Source organism: Myxocyprinus asiaticus, chromosome 16 (assembly GCF_019703515.2).
Source record: "Myxocyprinus asiaticus isolate MX2 ecotype Aquarium Trade chromosome 16, UBuf_Myxa_2, whole genome shotgun sequence".
NCBI classification, from domain to species: Eukaryota; Metazoa; Chordata; class Actinopteri; order Cypriniformes; family Catostomidae; genus Myxocyprinus; species Myxocyprinus asiaticus.
This window is the reverse complement of record NC_059359.1, coordinates 23,243,057-23,269,547: the sequence shown is the minus strand read 5'-3', so window position 1 is coordinate 23,269,547 and position 26,491 is coordinate 23,243,057. Positions and strand designations below refer to the sequence as shown.

At 36.5% G+C, this 26,491-nt stretch overlaps 2 protein-coding genes across 2 annotated transcripts; both read left to right on the top strand.

Moving 5' to 3' along the window:
* The first annotated feature begins 1,505 nt into the window (after positions 1-1,505).
* LOC127454164 (GTP-binding protein GEM-like) lies at positions 1,506-5,684 on the top strand. Its single transcript, XM_051721167.1, has 4 exons — positions 1,506-2,079; positions 3,846-3,922; positions 4,015-4,219; positions 4,482-5,684. Exons 1-4 carry the CDS (start codon positions 1,740-1,742, stop codon positions 4,757-4,759), a joined length of 900 nt encoding a protein of 299 aa, XP_051577127.1. The 5' UTR covers positions 1,506-1,739; the 3' UTR covers positions 4,760-5,684.
* A 2,225-nt stretch (positions 5,685-7,909) lies between these two features.
* Positions 7,910-26,170, top strand: LOC127454597 (cadherin-17-like). Its single transcript, XM_051721903.1, has 19 exons — positions 7,910-7,990; positions 11,122-11,184; positions 11,812-11,907; positions 12,035-12,172; positions 14,968-15,106; positions 15,203-15,361; positions 15,711-15,869; positions 19,204-19,403; positions 19,500-19,628; positions 19,791-19,935; positions 21,257-21,472; positions 21,621-21,697; positions 22,598-22,789; positions 22,924-23,168; positions 24,191-24,321; positions 24,542-24,760; positions 24,932-25,042; positions 25,133-25,249; positions 25,358-26,170. The coding sequence occupies exons 2-19, from the start codon at positions 11,137-11,139 to the stop codon at positions 25,444-25,446; spliced, it is 2,610 nt and encodes an 869-aa protein (XP_051577863.1). The 5' UTR covers positions 7,910-7,990; positions 11,122-11,136; the 3' UTR covers positions 25,447-26,170.
* The last annotated feature ends 321 nt before the right edge of the window (positions 26,171-26,491 follow it).

The window sequence follows — 26,491 nt, the reverse complement described above, 5'->3', positions numbered from 1 at the left end:
ATATATCAAATGAAAGCTCTAATTCTCATGAATTCGACTACATTTTCTTTTGATGCCCTAATACCACAGTTCGAAAGATCTGTGTGAAGAAAATATGATTTATTTTATGCACCGATCACTGCTGCTGTAAGCTAAAAACTTTTACCTTTTTTAAAAAAAAAAAATTCTATTTTTTTTTACTTGTCTGTGAACTTGCTTGTGTGAATGATCCAATGTTATATCATAGATGTCCAGAACAAAATATGTGGTCCAGCAGGAAAAGCATGCTAAACAAATTATCAGAAATATGTTATCAACTACTGATGATAATATATACATCATAACAAAGTGGAGGATCTCAGCTTTATAATGACACTTAGATTGAGCTTCTAGTCTACTCAGAGGCCGAGATATTCAATGAAACGATGGGGGTGGTGCATTAACTGAAAATTAGACTGAATGTCTATGGACAAGCACTGGCCGAGATATTTGATGAAACAATGGGGGTGGTGCATGTTTTTTTATTTATTTATTTTTTATGGGGGGGTCTTTCATAAATTCAAAGTATGCCCACCTCTTCATACACTACTACACCACTGGGTTACACATATTTCTAAAATAATATAATTTATGTAGAATACTTTTAAAATATGAATAATGTTCATATGTATGTCTGTTTGTTTCTGTAACATCTGAAGGGACAACAACAATGAACAAGGAGGCAATATAGACATTTGTTCAGTGAAATAATAAAGTAATTTGTAATGTGATTAAGTAATTGGTAAATAAATCTGATTACAAATGTAGTGAGGTAATTAGTAATTTGTAGTGGATTACTATTTGTAATTTACCCATCACTGATTACTATAATTACAGTTTTGATTATCAGTAGTGAGGTCTTCAAAAAAGTACGTTTATATCCATAGAATTTGCTGTCCTTTGTATCAGTTTACGGAAAACTAGCAACTGAGAATGTATTTCTTTACTGAATGGGATTGGTTGTCCTGGGACACAGACAGGATCTACTCTCCTATTGTCCTGCTTTAACCTGGCATTAAGGTTACTGCGCTTCCCATCATACTAATCGAGGTTGCATAATTTCACTGGCCCACAGGAACCCAATATATTTTGTTCAGTTGGTCTTAGTATGCAGTTTCCATGCAGTGTGCAAACATTTTTACAAAATATCTGATGCTTAATATGTTCTATTGCATGAGTGTGCAAATCACAGTTTATGTTCAGCCTGAATCTGAGAGGACCTGAAGCACAGCTCTCAGCAAGATTTAGTATTGCTGTCAACACATAACGAGCTCTTCTCATCCTGCACACCAAGGACGTCTAGATTACGACTTGCTCGATGCGCACAAATGATACTCTGCATTTCCCATCTACCAGCCGTTATAAGGAAAGACCCGCTGTAGCCCGTTGGGAGGGAGAAGTGACGTCAAGGAAACCCTCGCTGCTTCTGAGACCTTAATATAACCACGAACTGCATTGAGAGCTCAAAGCACATTACTGCGCAAACATAGACAGGATTACCACGGATCCTGATTTCATGAGACCTTAATTGAAGACAACGCCACGAAGCCAAGACCAATTTGATCATCCATTCTTCAGGTTTCTCCTGAATGTTGTCTTTTATTGGACCACTTGCGTGAGGAAATAGAATTTAGGGCTTCAGTCACACTCAAAGAAACCGTCGTATACTGCATTTCGAGCATCTAAACTAGTTTTCTTTAGCAGAACTGTAACTGTATCACATGACTCTACTTGCGAGCATGCGGCGCCACAGTCTAGGCGTGCAGCATCACTTGCACAGGTGGAGCATCTGCGGGACGGACGGGAGGCAGCTTCTTAGCGGTGGTTTCACGACCTCCGACATAGGTAAGGTGTCCCGATCCAGTTCATGCTCGAGCTCCACAGAGAGCTGCTCGTCGTCCTCTTCTGACTCGGCTCTGTCATCCGAGTCTGCTACTCCCAGTTCGATCGGACCCTTCAGGGTTGTCCTGATCGGAGACAACGGCGTCGGGAAGTCAGCGCTCGCAAGTATATTCGCTGGAGCATCAGACAGTATGGGCAGCGAATGCGAGTTATATGGAGGTATGTTGACATTTGACTATACTTTTTCTTTATACTTTAGAATAATAAAGTTCATATCAAACATCACCGCCTGCAAATGATCACCCAGTGCGTACTGAGTCTGACACCTTTTCATATTTTTTAATTAAGACGTATATTTATATAACTATTTTTTTTTTAACCAAAACTTTGTTCGATCACATAGGCTACACAAAATCAAACCTTTTAATTGCAGTCTAAGGGGCCGTTCACACCAAACGCGTTTTTGCGTCCGTCTGCACTGTTTTTCGATTGTCTTGCTATGTAAACACGCGCCACGGATGTTTTTGAGTTTTGCGATGCGCTTTTTTTTTTTTTTTTTTAAGCCGCGTCAAGTTAAAAAGAGCGAACACTTTTAAAAACGCTTCTCGATACACCTAAGTTCTGTTCCATTCGTTGCAAGAACATTCACACCAGCATCATCTTTGATTTTTGGCAATAACAACCAGGCTTTGAGGGAATGGGATAGGCTTGCCGCCTCTTCAGTGCGTCGTACAGTTGAATTGTGTGTTTTGGATCTTTTCGCTGACAAAACATTGAAAAATATCTTTCCAAGAAATTTCAGTAAACAAAATACTCCAGACAACATACGTTGTGGAAAATTAGAGTGATCTAGGACTTTTTGGTAGTTTTACACAGTGCATGTCATATCCTTCACAGCCTCGTTTTCATTCCCGTCAAACATGGCGGCATGGCGCTACTGTGAATAGAGCCGTTAAGGTTGTAGTCCAAAAACCCAAGAGGCTTATGCCATGGGTTCCCTCTGGATTTTCCTATGGGTTTTTATAATGGGGGTTTTCAACTTATGAGTAAAATAAGGTCTGTGGTAAACATTACTTGACGATAGGTGGACGTTTTGTTCTACAATATAAATAAATGGGAATTTTGAAGCCGTGTTGAATTGCATACTTTTTTTTTCTTCCCTTTTTCACCCAATTTGGAATGCCCAATTCCCAATGCGCTTTTTTTAAGTCCTCGTGGTCGCGTAGTGATTCGCCTCAATCCGGGTGGTGGAGGACGAATCCCAGCTGCCTCCACGTCTGAGACCGCCAACCCGCGCATCTTATCACGTGGCTTGTTGAGTGCGTTGCCACGGAGACATAGCACGTGTGGAGGCTTCACGCCATCTGCCGCGGCATCCACGCTCAACTCACCACGTGCCCCACCGAGAACAAACCACATTATAGCGACCACGAGGAGGTTACCCCATGTGACTCTACCCTCCCTAGCAAATGGGCCAATTTGGTTGCTTAGGAGACCTGGCTGGAGTCACTCAGCACGCCCTGGGATGCAAACTAGCGTACTCCAGGGGTGGTAGCCAGCGTCTTTTACCACTGAGCTACCCAGGCCCCTTGAAGTGCATACTTTAAAAAAAACAAAAAAACACGGCGGCTTCAAAATTCACATTTGAGGTATGAAAGTTTGTAACTTATAATGTAGAACAAAACGTCTACATATCATCAAGTAATGTTTACCACACACCTTATTTTACTAAAAAAGTATAAAAATACGTAGGAAAATCACGAGGGAACCCATGGCGAATTAGCTTTCTGGGTTCACAGACAAATTTACATCAAAGCTGAACAGCACTATAACGCGTTCGGTCTAAACAGCCCCCGTCAAAAAGTCATTTTTATCAAATGTTGCGATTAATTGAGTGATTTACCCCATTAGAATGTTTGTTTTTTTCCATGACTGATATTCATAACATCAAGTATCAACTCTCTCCCCTTTTGAAATACTCTCAGGTGAAATATTTGAGCAGACTATGATGGTAGATGGTGAAAGGGCCACAGTTACCCTGCTCGACACTTGGGATTCACAGGTAAGAATATTAGACAATTGATGTTCATATACTTGGTTATGTAGCCTAATGGTTAGAGGTTTCTGGGAGCTCATAATTTCTCTGCCCATCAGGATGAGGGCAGCTGGACACAGGAGCGTTGTCTGCAGACAGGAGATGCTTTCATCATAGTCTATTCCATAACAGATCGATCGAGTTTCCTTCGTGCGTCAGAGCTCCGTATTCAGCTGCGGCGAGAGCGCCAGGCTGACCACACGCCCATCATCCTCGTTGGCAATAAATGTGACCTGGTCCGTTGCCGAGAAGTGTCCATTAGTGGTAAGTGTGTTTCTGGATTTAAATGGGTAAAGTCTAAATGCATCTCTACTAAAAGTCAGGGCTGGTTGCCTCTAAATCCTTAATCTTCAAAAGTATTTGTTTACTTGTTTTCTACAGAGAGACCTATAGGGCTATAATGCATTAAAACAGCTATTAGGCCTATTTAATCACCATATTCTGCAAATTATCTCCTGGGATTAATAAAGTAGCCTACCCTTTCTTTTACTTTTTGGCTAAGACATGTAACCTTCTATTTTTTCAGAGGGTCGTGCATGTGCTGTTGTGTTTGACTGTAAGTTTATTGAGACATCAGCAGCGATGCAACACAATGTCTGGCCGCTGTTTCAAGGTATCATCCGCCAGCTCCGTCTGCGAAGAGACAGTGTGGAGACCATCACCAGACGTCGTGCTCTTTATAAGCGTCAGGAGAGTTTACCCAAAAAAGCAAAGCGTTTCATTGACAAAATCGTTGCCAAGAAGAACAAGCAAGCAGCCTTTAAACTTAAGTCCAAATCATGTCATGACCTGTCTGTAATGTAGGGCTTTGGGGCTCTGAATGTGTGTTGGTTTGTTTATATGTAAGCATTGTATGAAGTTTGGATCCAAAATAATTTACATTTTGTAAAGTATCTTATGTGACTGTCAAATGTTTGCTTTGCATCATTTACTGTGTGTATGAGTTTTTGAAGAAGACTATGTATGTCTATATTAGACTGTGCTGTAGATGAACAACGATTACAGGCTTCTTGCTCCCTCTGTGATGGACAGAACGCTCTAGTGTTGCCCATCTTCCTCTAAACATTTCAAAAGCCATGGATTGCACAGAATTTTTCTGGGAATCCCAAAAATTATAAACCTAATTAACATCCGATCAATTTCGTGAAAGATATTTGCTTTGAATTGTAAAACATCATTGATTGTATCTTATGTGTGTAAAAATATATATTTTTCATTCAAATTTTGCACAGTTTGAGCGTATAATATCTAAAAGAAATAAAATATTTGGTTTTCTATGATACGTCTGGAATACCTTGATACTTTGGAACTTCATAAGTCCAGAAAGAAAAGCTGAAAAGCATTTTTATGTCATTATTTGACCCCTCAGCTTGGGTCTTTACATCTCGCTCATTATCCACCCACATGCCCTGTATGTGGAAAGTATGTACTTAAAGCAAGTGGTCTGCACTCTACATGCAAGGGTCACACATTAATAGAAATACATTACCCATACATTAACCTTGATAAGAACATGCACCAGCTGTTCCTGTAGTGGGTGCATATTAGAAATGGATTATAGCTTCAGAGATGCTGTGTGTTCTGTTCTCTGTCCTTCATTCTCTGTCCTTTGTCATTTCTCTAACATATGATGCAGAGGAAGAAATTGTTGATTTTAAAGTGTCAGTCATAATTCACAGATGTCTGATGTAGATTACAGCATGGTCTTTTAATTTTAAACTCAGCTCTAATGGTGAAATACTTATGTCTGTACATTTGAATAAAACAAATAATTCTGTAGAATGGTGTATTTGCTGTACAGCACTTTTTCACACATAATAGTTTTTAAATGTGGATGTATTTACATCCTATTTTAATAGTAATCAATTCAAATATATTATTAATAGTTATATAAAATAGTTAGGCCACTAATGTTTGTTAGTTATATTTATATACAGTATGTGTATCTGTTTAATACATTGGGAAAGCAGTATAGCACATTTTTTCCTGTTATACTTTTGTTGACAAATTAGTGACATTCTGATGTGGCCATTGCTGTGTGAATGATTTTGGGTGGGTATTAATACAGTGCTTGTGTTCCCTCTCTAAATTTGTGCAAAACTGAAGCTGCATTGATGTCTGTTTGTTTATTGTACTTGCAAACAAGTCAGCAATGGACACACATTTAGTGCAAGAGGCCAACAGATAGTTAGCTATGGCTCATTATGAAAATTTGCTATGCTTGAGACAGGTGGAATATTTCTGCCTGTATAATCCTGGTTTGCACAAAATGTCCCAGTTTATTCCAGGCAACAGGGGAGTAATATCAACATGATCACACAGAAAATTGACATATCCTAATCTCATGAAAATTCATTCATCATTTACAAGTTGGCTATTTCGTATGATCTCGCATGATTTTGTTCGCATAAACTCGTACGACTTCATCATGTACAAATTCCCGGATGTCTAATGTGGAAGTGCGAGTTCCGCGGACGAGGTGTTAAGGACATACTTATTAATATTATGCCCTTATCCAAACCCCTTATCTACACATAACCAGTCAGTAGAGTGTGTAAACATGATAGGAAGCTGTTGTGTGTGACAGAAGCAAGTATTGTCATGTATTAGATGGAAACGATGTCCAGCGACGTCATTGGCTGTAGTGAAAGTCCAAGGAATTCAAACGAGAGCAGTCGCACAATATCATACGAATTAGCCAAATTTAGAAAAGTCGTACGAAACCTGACGATTTCGCTGTGAGAGTGTGTCGCACATGTTGATACCGAATGATCCGGTACCCTGAACAGGGTGTACTGTTCTGAATTCTAGTTTCAACCTTCTTCAGTTTGTCAACTTCACATTTGTTATTCTTAGAAGTATATTATTGCCAGGAGAGCATGGTGATGACTGTTATTAAAATGCCTGTATACATCCACACAGAACATGACAATGCACCTCTGGGATTCCCTGTTTCAGAACTGATGCCGGATGTAAGTATCTTTGTTCCTAACATTAACATTCAGCCTCCTACTTTTCTCCATTGTGCTGATATGGCTGCATGCTAATTAGCCAATGAAAAAGCATGGGAACTTTTTGAGTTATTGCAGCACAAGGTGCCTTTAACCATAGACATTTAGATATGAAGGGTTACTTTTACAGGAAGTGGTTACAATGTATTTTCCAGAAGTTAATGTTTTACAATATTCTCATCGAAATCATCAAATTTTTTGCTTTAATTTATCTTATGCAGTTGTTGGGAAAAAAGTTGTGCTGTCACTCTCACCATTAATAATTGTCCAGAGTGTTTTAAATAAATCGTTTATTTTTAAGTAGTCTTGGACGAATACTTCTGAAGTTTAAGAAGTGGGGGGGGGGGGACAGAAGAATTGAGACACAAACATTGTGCACCACCTCTGAAGTTCCAGCAAATTGTTCATTTTCAATGGGATTGAAGAATTGAGACTCAAACATAAAATACAATCAAGGACTGTCAAGAGATCAAGGAGCAAATATTGCAGCCTTCTATTACTCAAGATTCTGAACACACAGCTGTCTTATGGTGACCTTTACACTCTCTGTGAATGTACAGTTTCATCCATCTTCCACAACACTCACACTCAAGAGTCCACACTCAAATGTACAACGTCTTCTCTTCCAAGCACTTTGCAGTCCCAGTTTGTCTCAGAATTGTGCATAAGTGCTTTGTGCTTTTTGTCCTTATCTGTCTTACATGGAAAATTGCAAATAAAGGCCCTTGATTACAAATGAATTGACATGCACTAGATTGAGCGTGTCCTTTCACTTAAATGGTGTAGTGCATTGTTCTTCATTAATACTCATACATCTACACCTATCCAAACTTTGATCCTGTATTCTATATCCTATTCGCCAACCAGAACCATAAAATATCTCAACCAGAAGGTTCACTCCCCTGAGCGGTGAATCAGTAGATAATGATTAGGCTCAATAAAGCTGAGTTAAAGTTTGACTTCAGCAGGAAGCACTGCAAGACTGAAACCTTCAGTCTGTTGAGGATAGGAGCTCTGCTGACAGGTCTGTGTCTCTTATAGTATCTTTAATTTCTTCTTTGTTTCTATCTTTTCATTTAGGCTGATTCTTAAGTATATATCTTGTTATATGCGTATGTCAGTTGCTTTGTGATGATGCTTTCAAAGCCTATAGCAAGCTTGTTTGACATTGCTTCGTATTTTCAGAAGGGTGTTCACCAGCTTTAGTCATGTTGAGGGCATTTAAAGATATTACCACTGTCTAGTTGTAGCACTTTAGCGTTCTGTGTAAATGAATTTATGAGTATATTTGCTATGGGATCAAGTGTGGCTATGACATTTTTGACCCAGTACTGTTAGAATGTCATCAGAGGTCATAAGCCTTTTGGGTGACAAGGCCTCTGGTCCTCCTGTGCATCAGTACTTGAAATTATACTGTAATTAGAGCATTTTAGTGTCTTGTTAATGGATTGTCACTACATTATTTTGTTATTTAATATCTTGTTTGAAATGGTTTATGTTTTCAGAACTGAGCAGCAAGTTCACCTTCAGTTTGACAAGTCAGATTGTCAGAGAAATACATGAACTTCACTTTAACATTACTGTGATCACAGCGGCTACTCGTTAAGCTGGCATTTGTAATGTAGAATCAGAGTATTGATTTAATTGGAACAGAATGTCCTGCCTCCACATGTGTGTAGATGCACAGATATAATTTATCTGCAAATTATGTCAATCATGAGGTTTAAGCAGAAGGGGGGAAAGGAGCTTATCAGAAGTCGCATGAACTTCTCAATGTCAACTTGTGTCATTTCTGTCTCTAGGTGTGTCTGCCTTTAACAATAGATCTGACAGATACAAGTGAAATAAAAATCCAGTATCAGTAAAGCAGTAAACTTTGCAGATATTTAAATACAATAATTCAGTGGAACAATCAACACAACTTCACTCTTAATGGACTCCATTTGCTACAAATGCAGTGTATGTAATGTGTGTGATCAGACAAATATTGCTAGATAAATGTTTATTGTTGCTGTATTTTGTTGCTGGATAAGAGTCCTAAAGTATGGAGCCACACCTGTACACAGCTTCCTGTATTGATCAGTGATCTGCAACTTACTTTAATTTACTAACCGTGTCTAATAATCTTAACATGTTAAATTCAGAAATCAAAAGATTTTACTGTTACAAAGGATAATATTGTTTTATACCAATATCAGCTGAGTTATACTTTAATTTGAGAATAAATTGATATTGTATTGATCATTTAAAGAATGACCTTGAAAAAGCACCACTTTGTTTTCTGTAAAGGTAGGATTTGCTAGAAGGTCAGACACAATAGATATGGGTTTGGAATGGGCTGTTTAAGTTAGAAAGAAAGAAAAAGAATGAATGTCTTTACAGGTAAAATGCATGGACTGCAAATGGAATTGAAAACTAGAGGACGAGTTACTGTATTATATGATGTGTTGATCCATATTTTGCACAGCTGTTTTATGGTTAATTAGTTTATTTCTTCAGGCTTTCGATACAAATGTCAATACATTCATTTCAAATATTCATAAACTGTGATCATACAGCACTGACACAAATACACACATGCACACATTTAAACTCAGAGTTAGCTCTGTCTGTCACAGGAGGAATCATCCATGCTAGAATGCCAAGTAACCTTTAAAAAAACTTTTTATGGGCTGCGATTGTCACAAAAACATTTCACACTGTGCCTCGTGACAAACATGTCATAATGTCACCATCAAGTGCTACTCATCCACTATTTTTGTACACATGTGAAGTCAGAAATTGGATATATTTTGAAATCATCTGATGAACTGACAAGATATCCACACATTAATAAACGCTAGTTTTATATTTGCTTTTCAAAATACAAATACAAAAAATAATAAAAATTTTCTACACAAATTCATGTACACATACAGCATAGCACTCGATTATAATTTTTATATGTTGATATATTTGTAATGTTACTATTGAAATGTAACTAATGTACAGTAAATATTACTCAAGGTTTCTGGTTGACTAGTTCGTCTGAAGTCACTGACAAGTGTTTTTTTCATAATCATTGACTGAAGTTCAACATTAAAGAAACAGATGATTTTGCTTATATTCTATGTCCAGTGTGGACAATCTGAAATTGTGCTATGGACCCTTTTCACAGACTGTGATGACCCGTTTCAGTCTTATTTAGTAGCGTAACTTTTTATATTTTAAATTATGACTTTCTTCTGCTGAACACAAACAAAGATTTTTAGAAGAATATTTCAGCTCTGTAGGTCCTCACAATGCAAATGAATGGTGACCAAAGACCAAAATCTTAAAGCTCGAAAAAGCACATAAAGGCACCATAAAAGTAATCCATAAAACTTCAGTGGTTTAATCCATGTCTTCAGAAACAATGTGGGTGAGAACAGACCAAAATGTATCACCTTTTTCGCAGTACATTTTGCCATTGCAGTCTCTAGGTACGATCATGATTTCAGGTTTGATTACACTTCCTAATGCTTGAGGCGTGCGCAAAGCGCTAGATGGCGCTAGGAAGTATGATCGAGCTTGAAATCATGATAGCCAAGCAGACTGCTGAGGTCAAGATTTATAGTGAAAAAGGAGTTATATTTTTGTAAGTCTGTTCTCACCCAAAACTGATTGGAAGTTCTTAAGAAGACATATTGGCATCTTCTCTCTTCTGACTGTTGTAATCCACAGCTCTCTATTTTTTTTCCTCTTGTGGAAAGTTGTGGAAACGTAATAGTGGATTTTTTCTTATGCTGTTGGAGTAAACGGGTAAGCAAATGTAATATTTGCTGTGATCTCACATTCACTGCTATAGAAGTTTACCCTTCATTAGTTTACTTCCGCATTCCAAACCTGGAAATGTGAAAAGGCCAGGGTCCATTCTCACTGTGTGCATACCCTGGCTCCAATATTGCCTCTAATATTGCTGGGTTTGCACAAAAGGAGCTACCATATCTGGAAACAACCATCTATTAAAGGAGCTGTCATGATGTTGCTGAAGTTATTCAACAAATAAATGTCACACCTATAAATTAGAATGAACCAATTTAGAATATGACTGCTTTTGCAATAAAATGTTTTATTTTGTATTTTTTTATGTTGCAGTGCACTCCTTATTGTTAACAGCTTATTTCTCTCCATCAGGTTTTGTTGCTCAGGATGATGAGAGGTGCACGTTTGCTGTACTTGACCCTTCTCGTCAGCACTGTACGTATGTGAGCGAGTGGGATTTTAAATCATTGACCTTGTAGTCTCCTTACAACATTTTGTTCTGTCTGTAAATGAGTAACAGTGCTGAAGTCCATTTTCTGCCCACACTCCATTAATCAGTTAAAAACACAGACAGATTCATTCATTCACTGGAAAGTTAAATGATTTGTTCTACATAAAACAGTATTGGGCAAATATTCAGCAACTTTCAAAGCACAGTCAAGGCCTAACCTAAATTTTAATGATTTTTGTAATTATATTTTAAATTAATGACTCTATTACTTTTTATATTGTAGAAGGTAAGACAATTATTTAATGATTAAAACAGGCTGACTTTTTTAATAACTGTAATCTAATGTAGGGTATTCTTTTTTAAGGATGAGTATGCAGGGAAATCTAATTTTCAGATAGAAAAATATTCACAGTCACCAGTCAAGATTTAAGTACTATGTTGTAATAACCTTCATGACTGTCTAGATACAGTATATAACTGACAATAAAGAAGTTTTCAGTATTCTTATCTGTGATTGCAATTATGCAATTATGCTTTTATCAAGCAATTTAGGTTTTTATTCATTATATTGTTAAATTATCCATTAGTCGTTCCTTTTTTCTCCCTCACAGGCTCATGGGATAGGTATGGAGGACAAAAAGGGGCCATTAGGACATAAAGTTTTAGATGTACCAGAGGCCACACCTGTGCCTTATGCTGTTTACCAGGTAGGCTCCACAAGATTTGTAATGGGCATATTTACCACTTTTATGTAACATTATCATAACATGAAATTTTGTGTTGATTAAAAATATTATAGAAAAATATGTTCTCAAATTGTCTTTTTCTGTTCAGTTTACATCTGCAGTTGAAGGTGTTTCTTCATACCATGTTAATGGAGAAACAGATGGAAAGATCAGTATCACTTCAGATGGCTGGCTATACCTGGAGGAACCTCTGGAATGGAGCCCTGATAAAAGCCACCACCTAGATGTAATGTACATTACACATAAAATACAAGTATTTGGGTATTAAAATACAAACAAAATGTTAATTTGGTGTCTTTTCTAGAATGTTGAGCATAGCATATTAGGGCTAATAATGTTTTAATTTTTCTTTTAAAAGTTTGAATAAATCGCAGTTAATCACATATAACAATAATTCAATCTATGATTAATTATAATAAAATATATTTTAATTATATATCATACAAACATTAAAATAATTACATTACATTGTGGCAGATGAGTAAAGTTTTAAGAAAATACAAAAACGTGCTTTTCTAAATTATTAAGCTACAGCTGCGGGTTGCCTATACAGCTGGCGTTTCAATTGCATCCTGCTGAAAACAGGTGGCACTTCAAGCTTGAAATGCTACTAAGGAATATTCCTAATTATTGATTGGAATTTTCATGATTGTTTTAACACATTAGTTTTTTTATATAAATAATCTGTAACATGTAGGCAGGCAAGCAGGACAAGATGAAGAACCCAAATTCAGTTTATTAACTAAAAACATGAAAGGATCCAAATCAAAAACCATGAACAAGAACCATGACTATAACAGCAAAACAACAAGAACCGAACCAAACCAAACCAAACAACATTACATTAACACAATACTTGACAAAGGACAATGGCAAACATGAGGGCTTAAATACACAGACTAGAGTTAACAAGATAACAAAACAACCAATGACAAGACTGAATTGATAACAAGATAACCAATGAATAAACAGAACTGATAACGGGATAACAAGACTAATAAACATGAACCAATGAGAACAAAACATATTAAACAAGATGGTCACATGACTATAAAAGACAGGATCACATGACAAGAAACAGGCACAAGAAAACACTGAACTAAACTTCCAAAATAAAGGACAAGACTTGAATCAAAAAATGATTGTGTTAGCTTGTTCATTTGGACTAAATGTTATTGTCTCTGTATTCGGTTTATTGGTATTAATTAGCATGCTTTGGTATAGGAAGCACTTCTTTACCTAGCTGATAACATTCTAAATTGTATGCTTGCCATCTGTTGATCATAACGGTCTCAAGATAAAAAGCACATTTTGTCGCTCTGTGATATTTTCCTCTTTTAAAAAGTTTTACACATAAATGAGTAGTAATTTTTTAACTAATGTACTCTCACTTGAGTCATATCAGTTGTCTTGAAAAAGCTGTTTTATTCTATTTATGGGGCAGGTCACCTCATGGGGCAGACATGTTGAGATCACATGACCAGCCGAATACTACTCACTTTATCTCAGTATCCCCCGTTATTGGCCATTTTCTCAGAATAAATTAATCATGGCTGACCAAAATGCGTCAAAAAAATAGAGCATTTCTAAAATGCAGTTGGTTACTAAAACTTTTGCATTTGAATGATGCTGCATACATGGTGATACAGTAGGTGCCAGTATACTGTAATGGTGCATTTAAGTCATGTCGGGATGATAGTATTTCGAGTTGAACGCAAATGAACGCCACCACAAAGTCGTAATTACGAGTGGGAAACTATGGATTTTATTTGAGCCCCGACTTTCTGTACTGGGGGCGTGTGAATTTAAGAAACATGACGGAAGCTAATTGTTTTTGGTAATAATTCAGTTTTACTTGAGGATTTTGACTGTGCAGTTAAGTTTGTATGCATTTTTTTGTACTTTAAAGAAGAATAACGATAAAACTTGACAGTAAATATGTATAATTTAGCTGGTTAATGCAGCAACAAACGTTGCAACAAAACTACATTTCCCATCATTATATGTGGCCGCACAAGAATGGCAATAGATAGATAAAGCATTAATTACATAATTAATGCGTGGATTTGCTCTTAATTGTTTAGCACTGGTGCTAAAAAAGCTTCTTGCCTTCTCTTATATAAAGTGAAAAAGAGAGAAAGAAATATGAAATTGCAAAATGGGTCAGCTCTTTCGGGGTGAAATCACCTGAACGCACATCACATCATATTTATGATTTCCGACCTCACAAGTACAAACTTGCCAGGAGGACTTGAACGCACCATTAGACCAAGACAACATCCACCGCAACATAAATAGACTACATAAAATTACTGACTGTACCTTTAAATGTAAATGTAAATGTAAATATAAATTCCAATACAATTTAGGGTTGCCACCCGTCCCGTAAAATACGTGATCGTCCCGTATTTAAAGATAAAATGCTGCATCCCATATTTAAGCTGGTCAGATGGTGTCACGGTGAAATCGTTCCAGATCGCTAGTTTAGCACTGATATAAGTTGGAAAAGTTGCTTACGGTGGGTAGGGGACCGTCTGAAACGTCCACACATTGTGCTAAAACGTGCTAATACTGTGGAGGGTGTGGTAAGGGACCGTCTAAAAAGTCCACAAATGCTGGTAAATCTGTGGAGTTTTTTCTATATAAATGTTCAGTAAGATCAAACAATGAATACAATCATAAAGATACAGGTACAGGTGAAGAAAAAAATAAACAAATAAAATAAATAAAAATTATTAAAAAAATAAAAAAATATGTATAAACCATCCAAAATGTATACATAAATAAAAAGAAGACAAATAATCGAAAAAATTAAAAGAAATATATTTTTAACATATAAATGATGTTTTTTTTTTTTTTTTTTTATATGTCAAGGGTCAGGAAAGTTCTCATTTTAGCATATAAGAAAGGATATACCATTTTTATTAATAACACATATTAACGCATTTATTGCTAAAACTGTGGAGGATGTGGGTAGGGGCCGACATATAAAATATGTTGTTGTTGTTGGTTTTTCTTCAGATTGAGGCACGGTCAGCAGATGATGAAATTATTGATGGGCCTTACTCAGTTGTCTTGCAAGTTGTTGATGTCAACAATAATCCTCCTGTCTTTAGTGAAAGTCAGTACATTGGCAGAGTTAGAGAGCATTCGCCTGCAGGTAAGGAACACACATTATCAGGAGACTAAATGGGTGCTAAAGCTTCATGATTAAGCACACTGATTATTGCTGTATTGTCATCTCATGTGTGTGTAGGAGTTCCATTTGTGCAGGTGTTCGCTTCAGATCCGGATGATCCTAACACACCAAATGCTCAACTGAGATTTAGCATTGTGAACCAAATCCCCAATATCGCAAACACATTTTACTTCGGCATCAATCCAGACAGTGGGGAGATCTTTATAACAGAGGAAGGTAAGCCAACACATTTATAACAGAAAGACACAAACAAGCATGCAACATGTATTGATGTGCATTTCATGTTTATGCAGCATCCTCAAGTATTAGTTAAAATCTTTAAGAGTCATAGAAAATTCAGTAGTGAATATAATTTCTTCTAGTTCTTCTAGAAATTGCTTTTGTGAGGTTGAATAAAATTATATATGTATATAAAAACTAATCCAGTAATCACCAAGACCTTTAAAAGTCAAAATGAGTGGCCAAGAGGGTGTTTTTGATTTTTTTTTTATTTTTTTTTTAATGGTGCTAAACTGTTATTTCCCTTAAAAACAAGAAAAAAGTGTGTCTTGCTGTTGTGTTGCAGGAGAAGCGTTTCTGAGGGCGAGGCCCACATTAATGTACAGCCACGGGGAGGTTCGTGGCAGTCCTGATGTTCTGAGGAGAAAGTTTGAGAACTTCTGTGCTCCTAAGAACAACATATCTCTTGAGAACAACCCATTTTACACATGCGTCGAGCGTGCTGGTAAGAACACACAGAAACACACACAATGGGCCTCATTCATGAAACACGAGCAGAACTAATTTTTGTGTAAATTGTTCAAAAAGCTGTTCTGAAAGATTAATTTCTTTTTTTTAATTTTTCCAAATGTTATTTGGTACAATTTTTATTTTATTTTTTACACCTGCTCCTGACCTAACAATGTGTAAATCATGCGTCAGATGTCAAAACGTTTTGTGTCCTTTCAGACAAACTGCCATAACTACTGTACATTATGATAGAAGTGAAATTTTATAAGTAATGAACAAATTAACTAACAATTAAAATGAGTGAAATTAACCTTAAAAAATAGCATAAATTGCAATACATCATAAACTTGATTAAAAACGTTTCTTTGATGCTTGCATTTATTTCTTCAGTAGAGTTTATTCCCAACTCAGCTTCAGTGCTTGGCATGGGGCAAAAAGGTCATGGACAGAATATTTTGGTTGATTTTCTCATAAAAATTAATGCCCTCTAATGTAACTGGTTGGACAGTTCTTCATTTGATATGAGCTCTATAATTTAGATTTCACCAATTCAGTATAGGCATTGATAAATCATGTTCAGTTCATAACTTATGGTTAATGTTAATGCTGTTAAACTTATAAATACACACATGTTGCGGACAGGTGCGTACACAATTCAAAAGAGAAAAAAAAATATATATATATCTGAAAAAACCCCGCACACTGTTGTGAAGCTTGCAAATCTTTATTAGCTTACAGCGTTTCGGTCAAAGACCTTCTTTAGGCATTCTATTTATTTCTCTGAAGATTCAGTTGCAAGTTAATTATATCACCATTACATCATAGTTTACACGGGAAGTTTCCACAATGATGTTGGCGATGTGCTTAACTTAACCAGATAAGGTGGTGAACTGAATTTGTTTTACCATAAAGCTTCATGTCCAACCATTTTTCTTGACCTCTTGGACTATTTGATTCACAAAAGAACCTCTTCATTCATAAAAACTATTTCATTACTGTTCTAGCAAGGTTGCGAGGGTGCGTTAATTATATGGTGTTTTCATGTGCGTGGATTATGATAATTGTGAATGAACATGCACACGCCCCCTATTTACGAATGTTTGGAATTCACTAACATACACGTTTAACTAACAAAATCTGGGGAGTATGAAGTGTGTGAATCCAGAGGAAAATTTTCAGGAAGGTTAATTTTACGCGCAAATTACTCAGAATTTGCTATATATATTTACGAAAGTTTCATGAATGAGGCTCATTGATCATATTATTATAGTTGTATGCTCTGCTCAACACTGACGACATATAGAGGGACTTAAAAGGATAGTTGGAATTATTTATGATTTATTTATTATTTACCCACCCTCATGTTGCTCCAAACATGTATGACTTACCTTCTCTCATGGAACACAAAAGATGTTAGGCAGAGTGTTAGTCTCAGTCACCATTCACATTCATTGCATCTTCTTTTTATTTATTTTTTTATTTTTTTCAAACAATGGTGACTGAGACTAACATTCTGCCTAACATCGTCTTTTGTGTTGCATGGAAGAAGAAAAAAGTAATAAGGGTTTGGAATGACATGAGGGTGAATAAGTTATGACAGAATTTAAATTTGTGGGTGAACTATCCCTTTAACCAGTAATTCTATTCATATTGCAAGAATCAGATTTATAAATTCAATTACTAGCATTTGACTACAGATAACACAGGAAATTCAACTGAACAAATAGATCTGACAGCACTATCTGGGTCTCTACCCTTTAAGCAAATGAGAGGATGAGGGAGGACAGAATGCAACATTTAAGGAGATGATGAAATGAATGGTGCTGATTATTGTGTCCCAACATCCACACTCAGATTAAACTTATGTGTTTATGTCTATGTCTGGCTGCTTTTGTGTGATTACATTAGCTCTGGTGAGTGAGTGTGAGTGTGTGTGTGTGTGTGTGTGTGAAACGTGCCACATGCTGTAAATAAGAATGCAGTCATTAATTGAACTTCAGTAGTTCAGATTACTGCATCAACTCAGATTATTGCAGTCTCAGAGATGAAGCTGGACTTTACCCAGATTACTTCACTATTTACTTTTCACATTGCCATCTTAAAGGAATATTCCAGGTTCAATAGAAGTTAAGCTAAATCAACAGCATTTATGGCATAATGTTGATTACCACAAAAAAATTTCTTTTAAAAAAGGAAAAATCGAGGTTACAGTGAGGCCCTTACAATGGAAGTGAATGGGGCCAATTTTTGGAGGGTTTAAACACAGACATGTGAAGCTAATAATTTTATAAAAGCACTTACATTAATTCTTCTGTTAAAACTTGTGTATTATTTAAGATGTAAAGTTGTTTAAATTGTAATTTTTACAGTCGTTTTAGGGTTTGTTGACATTACATCGTCATGGTAACGAAGTTGTAAGATTGGCTATAACTTTTCACAGAAAAGGTTTGTAATTGATTTTATCACACTAAAATCATGTTTACACACTTATCCTTTATGTCTTGTGGTTATTCTTTTGAAAATGTGAGTGTTTTAACATTAAAACATTGGCCCCCATTCTCTTCTATTATTAGTGCCTCACTGGAACCTCCATATTTGCTTTTTGTTTTAAGAAAAGGAGGGGCAAGTCAAAATACATTTTTGTGGTAATCAATATTATGCCACAAATGCTTTCTATTGAGCACATTCATTTAAATCAATGAATACCTTTTTTACTGACTAACAGCAATGTGGAAGTTAGTGGTAGATGACTAATATGATGCTAGAGTTTGAATCGTGCCATGAACTTGACCAGTGAGTAGTGCTACCATAAAAGGCTAATATGAAAACTCCTAAAAGCCTCAAAACTGATTTTATTTCTTGAAACATCACCACTTAACACATATTCAACACATTTTTCACATGAAACGCCAATGCATCTTTTATATATAGCAAAAACCCATACAGAGTGATTAGGACCAGATATTGTATTAGCCTGAACTCCCTGAAGAGGTTTACTTTGCAAATATTTCCAGCTGGCTGTACATTTTCCCTCTTATTACATGGCTACTTACCAAATAAATAAATGTACACAAAATACTGACTTGAAATGAAATAATTTTATTATGTGAGCAGAAAGAGACCACAAAGTGATACGAAACTAGCACAGCTATGTAGGAAATGGGTTTCCTGCTGCAATGTTAAATTATACACTTTAGTGTTTATTATGCAAAAATATTTGGCCTCAGAATGCCACAATATACCAGTCAGATTCAAGTATTCCAGAGAGCAGTGTAATAATAAGTAATAATTGATAATAATTTTATTTATTTTTTCTTTTGGATGACCAGAGAGAAGACAACTGAATCTTCTTCAAGATCCAGACTATGCTGTGATTGTTAGAGTAGAGGATATGGGAGGTGGGGCTCCAAATGCACTGAGCACCACAGCACGGGTCAACATTGCTATCATTCAAAACCTCTGGATCAACCCTGGACCAATCATCATCAGGGAAAATATTGAAGGGGAATACCCCATACGTGTTGCATCGGTAGGTTGGGATCTGAAAACAATAATGTTATATTACGGTAGGCAGTGTTTTGTTTTGTTTACATCTCATTAAACTGGGAGCGTGTGTGTGTTATAGGTGCGCTCCAATGATCCCAACGCAATGTACAGGCTGGTACAGAAAGAAAGGGTTCCCTTCCCATTCACCATAAATGAAGATGGAGAGATCTATGTTACTGACCCTCTGGACAGAGAAGAGAAGGATATGGTGAGAACACAGGACATAGAACAGAAAGAAAGAAAGAGAGAATAAACATCAGTCTATACAAACTAAATGAACAAATGGACATGAAGACCAGAGAGTTAATGTGTTTGTTTTATGTACATAGTAACCCTGGTTCTGTGTATCATATATGTGTTTATGTTGTAGTACATATTGGTGGTAATGGCAGAAGATGAACAGGGTGTTGAGCTGGAAAATCCCATGGAAATTCATGTGAGGGTGGAGGATGAGAATGATAACTTACCTGTGTGTGGTGAAGCTGTGTTTGAGGTGCAGGAGAATGAGCCCATGGGTAATGTTAATAATGACCACTTACTGTACATACACACTGTGACGAGGAGGAGGGCATGGCCGGGCTGTGTGTGTGCGCGCCTGGTGCTGAGTGGCCCAATCAGCAGGAGAAAGATAAGAGGAGGAGTGCTGGAGAGAGAGAGAGAGAGAGAGAGACACGCACGGAGCTTTGTGTGTGTGTCATTATATTATTATTATGTTCAGTGTTTAAGTTGTAATTAAAATCTTGTTGAGTGTCAATCCGGTTCCTGCTTCCTCCTTTACCGACGAACAAGAGGCTTGTCTGCCACACTCACAGCCCACTCACAGCCCGGCCACGCCCTCCTCGTCACACACACACACAAGTATTGCACCAATATTAAACTAAGTGCATTTGAAATTAGGCAAATCAATAACAAACGCACATCTCTGCATTTTATGATCATTAATAATCCTGATTAAAACTGAAGTGTGTTATTTCTCTTTCACTAGTGCCACCAAATGGAATTGTAATGTTCTGAACACTTGCTCTGTCTTTCATTGGTTGTTCAAACAGATAGTCCCGACCCAAATTTGTTGAGGCAATAATGCTGGGAGGCTCAAACAAACAGACCAATGTTTTGATAGTGCTGCAGAGCCAGTGTTTACACTTTTTTTGTGTAAAATTAATCTACAAATGGCTTACTTAGTTATCTCTGCATTTTAAAGGGATAGTTCACCCAAAAATGAAAATTCTCTCATCACTGAAGGTGAATGGTAACCAGACCTTTAAAGCTCCAGAAATCACATAAATGGAATCCATAAGACTCCAGTGGTTAAATCCATATCTTCAGAAGCGATTTGATAGGTATGGGTGAGAAACAGATCAATATTTAAGTCCTTTTATACTATAAATCTCCACTTTCACATTTTAAAAGTGAAAGTGGAGATTTATAGTAAAAAAGGACTTAAATATTGATCTGTTTCTCACCCATACCTATCAAATCAATTCTGAAGATATGGATTTAACCACTGGAGTCTTATGGATTACATTTATGTGGCCTTTATGCGATTTTTGGAGTTTCAAAGGCCTGGTCACCATTCACTTGCATTGTAAGGACCTACAGAGCAGAGATATTCTTCTAAAAAGCTTTGTTAGTGTTCTGCAAAAGAAGTCATACACATCTGGAATGGCATGAGGGTGAGTAAATGATGAGATAATTTAAATTTTTGGGGGAACTATCCCTGAGGAAGAAGGCATTTTAACATAAAAATGACACACTTCAGCTTTAATGATTAACAGTGAGCTATTTTTCTCTATTGACATTTGAAATTATATGCATGTGTTTTTGATCTCCGTTTAGGTTATCTGATTGGTGTGCTGCCTGCTCATGATGATGACGAGGAGAACACACTGAACTCGTTACTAACCTACACACTTGTGAGCCAGACCCCTACCAGGCCATCTGATAAAATGTTCAGCATTGACCAGGTCAATGGCAAAATCCAAGTGGCCAAACAAAACTTCCAGAGGAAAGAGGTGCCTCAGTATGAGCTCACCTTTTCTGTGAGCGATGGAGGTACAGTCAAACTGAACTTGCCTGCAATATACACACGTTCTTCTCATGATTAAACCAATCTAAGCATCCTTTAAATATATACTAATTTATTGACATATATAATGTAATGAAGAAGAATGTGCATCCTAACATTTGCATTTCTTTGTAGTTCACATCACGAAATGTACAGCAATCATCAAGGTCATTGACATCAATAACGAGATACCCATCTTCGAGAAAAATGATGTATGAATTATATTTTACTTAGCTAAGTTATCTTCCTTCTTCCTGTTGTTTAGGGTTCATAAAGCTCCAGGGGTCTGTGAGGTAGAAAGGCAAATCCCGAATTCAATTATTAAATTATAAATAAATAAAAATTATTATTTAAAAAAATAAGTGTAATTTTTTAAAAATAAGAATAAGAAAAGTAACAATGGAAATATTTCACAAGTGAACAAGCAAAGATGTTGTGAAATTCATCATCTTTTTTAAATTAACATTAATATTTTAAATGACCCCTCATGTCATTCGAAACCCATAGGACTTTCTTTATTATGCAGAACACAAAAGGAGATAATTTTATTAATATCTTGGCCCGTCTTTTCAATACAGTGGCAATGGTGGAAAGTGCCTCAATTTAAAGCTTAAAAAAGGATCCACAAGTATCATAAAAGTAATCCATGTGACTTATGCGTCATATTCCAAGTCTTCAGAAGGCATATGATAGGTTTTGCCTAGAAACCATGGCCGTGAAAATATTAACGTCCATTGCGCTTATATGCATGTTCGTTAAGTGTTTATGTATTAATGTGAGAAGAAGAAGGCTTGGAATATCGCATGGACTACTTTTACAATACTTTTGAGTCCTTTAAAGTGAGACACTATCAACTGCCATTGTATTGAAAAGATGGGCTTAGATTAATTAAAACATCATAGAATCATAGAGGTTTGGAACAACATGAGGGTTATGACAGAATTTTCATTTTTTTGGTGAATTTTCTCTTTAAAATAAATACTAGAATACATATTTTAGATCACAGTGGTACAGCTGTCAAAAAGGGTTGGGAACCCCTCCTATAGATTATTGAATATTAAATCACTGCTCTGATTTACTATGAGCTAGTTGATTCTTCTCTACTTTTGCAGTATGGAATTTACAGTGTTCCAGAATTGGCTGAATTGGGCACCATTTTGCTCACCATCAAAGCCACAGATGCAGATGACCCAGGAACAGGAAGCTCTAAGGTGGAATATCACATCACTGATGGAGACCCACATAACGTCTTTGCCATTGAGGTTGATGAAACTACTGGAGAAGGCAGAGTCTACATCGCTCAGGTAAACAAGACTTTCCTTGTACGGATGCCAAACTTGAGGACCCAAAAGCTAGAACCACAGTGTTAAGTTCTGCTTTATGTTATCATTTTGGGCTTTATCCTCTTTACATTTTCCCCAAATCTCTCTTTCTTCAGCCATTGGATTATGAGGTCCAGAGTTCTTATAAACTACAGATTGATGCCCGTAATCCCGAGCCCCTGATTAAGGGGGTGGAATATGATAATCGTTCTAGAGCAGTTGTCGTCATTAAGCTTGAAGATGTGGACGAACCCCCAGAATTTGAAGTGGAGTCTCTCAATGTCAATGTGCCAGAAAACCTCACCGTTGGGACTGTAATAATGATGGCTGCAGCCAAAGATCCAGAGGGAAAGACTCTCAAGTAATGCCACACATATAATAACATACTTTGCATTGTGTATCTCCTACATGTAAAGGTCTGAAAGAAATCAAGGGGGATCAGATCAGGGCTAAAGTAATTACACACTAAAATGAAAATTTTTTCATCATTTACTCACTCTCATGCCATCCCAGATGTGTATGACTTTCTTTCTTTTGCAGAACACAAATTAAGCTTTTTAGAAGATTATTTTAGCTCTGTAGGTCCATACAGTGCAAGTGAATGTTGACCAAAAATGTGAAGCTCCAAAAAGCACATAAAGGCAGCATAAAAATAATCCATAAGACCCCATGGTTTAATCCATATTTTCTGAAGCAATCCTATTGTTTTTAGGTGAGAACAGACCAAAATGTAACTCCTTTTTCACAACAAATCTTGAAATCTGCAGTCTCCTTGGCGATCATGATTTCAAGCTCGATTACACTTCCTAGAGCCCTCTAGCGCTCTGCGCATGCGAGCACTAGGAAGTGTAATTGAATCTGAAATCATGATTGTGTCTAGAGACTGAAAAAGGAGTTACATCCTGGTCTGTTCTCACCCTGAACCAATTGGATCACTTCAGAAGACCTGGATTAAACCTCTGGAGTTTTTTTAATTACTTTTTTACTGCCTTTATGTGCTTTTTTGAGCTTCACAGTTTTGGTCACCGTTCACTTGAATTGTATGGACCTACAGAGCTGAGATATTCTTCTAAAAATCTTTATGTTAGGTTTTTTTTTCTTTTTCTGATTTGTACTAACGAGGCTAAACATTTCCATTTACCATTGCTGTCAGTAGATAACAGTGATTTAACATGTTATTGAAATGTAAACTTGGTAAACACTTGTTTTTTTTCCCATTCAAGAAGGATAGGAGCTGTACTTGCATGACTAGAAAATAGCTGCCAAGATAATAAAGTAAATTGATTTGATTCAAAAGGACTTTAATACCCCTTGTTAGTATTGATTAAAAAATGTAATTGATGATTAATTGCAATTACTGTGTTTATATGTCCTGTGTGTCAGGTTTAAGTTGGAAGGGGATGAGCAGAGTTGGTTCGAGCTAGACATTGACACTGGAGAGCTAAAGACTAAAGCTGCACTGGACAGAGAGATGGTTGAGCAGATCACGCTCAAAGTTACTGCTTATGAGTCAGGTGAGACCATAGCAGAGGATCTCTGACACATAATATTACTCAGAAAAGTTTGGGGCCATGTTTAAGAACATTTTTGTGGCCAAAGAAAAAGAAATGTTCTTAAGTTCCTGGCTATTACCATCTCAAACTCAGTCAGATCAAATGCACCGTGTCTCTCCAAGCCTATAGTGAGTGTAATTTAGTAAATAACTATATTCTATGTTGTTTCTGTTCCTTTCAGAGGGTGATAAGCAAGAGGCTGAGATGAAGGTGGTCATCCATCTGCTGGATGTGAATGACAACTACCCTAAACTGCAAGAGACGCAGGGCTTTATCTGCGTGCAGAAGATGACCCCTTTGATGCTCACTGCTGTGGATAACGATGGCCACCCCTTCCGAGAGCCTTTCACCTTCTCCATGCCCCGCAAGTCACCAAACTGGGAGATAAAAGCTGTGGATGGTGGGCAGATCTTTTGCTTAGTCCATGTTACATTTGCTCTTTATCTTGATAACCTGACAATTACACAATTACACAGTGCCATTGACAATATGGTTATTGACACTGAAGAAGCAGAATGTAAAAAAAAAAAAAAAACTGTTATAACAGTGTAAACTGTTTTTGCATCTGCAGGAACTTCAGCACAGCTCATTCTAAAGAAGAAGCCCTCATCTTATCAGAACGTCTCTGTTCCCATCAACATCAAAGACAATGATGGGATGGGTATCACCCAGAGGTTTGATGGTAAATATTTTTTCCCTCCTCAATTCCTAATTTTCTGTCTTTCTCTTTCACATATACCATTCTACACACAATTTTTTTTTTCTCTCTTAGTGAGTGTATGTAACTGCACTTCTTTGGGCTACTGTTACGTCGAGCCAGCTGTTCATAGCTGGAAGCTGGGCATGTCTTCCACCATTGGCATACTGGCAGGAGTGTTTGGCTTCATCAGTAAGACTGATATATTGCAGCTCATAGAGATTTCTGTCTATTATTATTTGAAAGTATAAAAGAGTATTTGTTAAATAAGAAGTTGACTTTGAAAACATTTTCTTACAGTTATTTTCCTGATCATTGCTGTGTACCGAATCAAGAAGAAGGAGAAGAAGAGAGCAGCAGCTGGTGGAGAGACTAAAGCCATGCTCTGAATCCACTGTCTGGATAACATGCAAACTGCACACACTCCACACATTAAAGTGACATCCATGACAAACTCCCCCACACCCCCATTATTTTGGAAGGTGGTTGTGCTGCTTTTCTTTCTTTCTTTTTTTCTTTCATTTTTTCTTCTTTTTTTAAATAGACATTTTTTGACATTAAATAATATGTTCAAGATTTGCATTGTCTGGTAGTTTTACCAGTAACTTATTTGCTTTGTGGCCTGGCAGTTCTTTTAAATGTTTTATATTTAAATACTCTAAACATTTGAGCTTATTTTGTCTGAACAATTTAATTTTCCCCATGGTATTTGTAGAGATTGTGTTTTCTGGGGATTTTGAACATTTGTGATATGTTTGTGGTATAAATTCTTTCTTATCTAGAGAGTACTTAGAAATGTGTATCTGTTGCCATAAAATACGTATGGATTAAATCTATTGAAAAACATTCAATCTTATATTTATTCCCCATTTATCCAAGAATCAACTCGAATGTGTAAAAAAAAAAAATTGATAGTTCTTTTTGGGTTTTTTTCTCCAAAGAATGTCTTGAGCAGGTCAAAGGACAGTTTCTTTCTAATGCCATTTCATTCTGCTGGGTAATTTCATCATGGAACATGGCAGAAAAATTACAGAATGACAAAAAATTTACTTATTTGCCTTTAGAAAATTGTAATTGTTCATTCTGTAAATAAAATTCTACTTCTGTACTGTTTTCATTGCTTACAGTGAAATTATTATTATGCTACTATGTTTTTGGAATAAATCCACAACCTCCCCATATTCAAATTGTTGTCTAATTAGCAATATTACAGCAATAATATTAAAGCAAAATTGATATGGCAACTCAAAAACAAGATAACACTGTTGATATAGCTTTCTAAACTTAAAGGGAAAGTTCATCCAAAAATGAAAATTCTCTCATCATTTACTCACCCTCATGCCATCCCAGATGTGTATGACATTATTTCTTCTGCTGAACAGAAACAAAGATTTTTTTTAGAATAATATCTCAGCTCTGTAGGTCCATACAATG

Coding starts and splice junctions, on each gene's coding strand:
- LOC127454164 (XM_051721167.1), top strand. CDS start 1,740: ATGACTCTACTTGCGAGCATGCGGCGCCACAGTCTAGGCGTGCAGCAT. Junction 3,923..4,014: donor TCGACACTTGGGATTCACAG/GTAAGAATATTA, acceptor TCTGCCCATCAG/GATGAGGGCAGCTGGACACA. Junction 4,220..4,481: donor CCGAGAAGTGTCCATTAGTG/GTAAGTGTGTTT, acceptor CTATTTTTTCAG/AGGGTCGTGCATGTGCTGTT.
- LOC127454597 (XM_051721903.1), top strand. CDS start 11,137: ATGATGAGAGGTGCACGTTTGCTGTACTTGACCCTTCTCGTCAGCACT. Junction 11,908..12,034: donor TGCCTTATGCTGTTTACCAG/GTAGGCTCCACA, acceptor TTTTCTGTTCAG/TTTACATCTGCAGTTGAAGG. Junction 19,629..19,790: donor ACAGAGAAGAGAAGGATATG/GTGAGAACACAG, acceptor TTTATGTTGTAG/TACATATTGGTGGTAATGGC.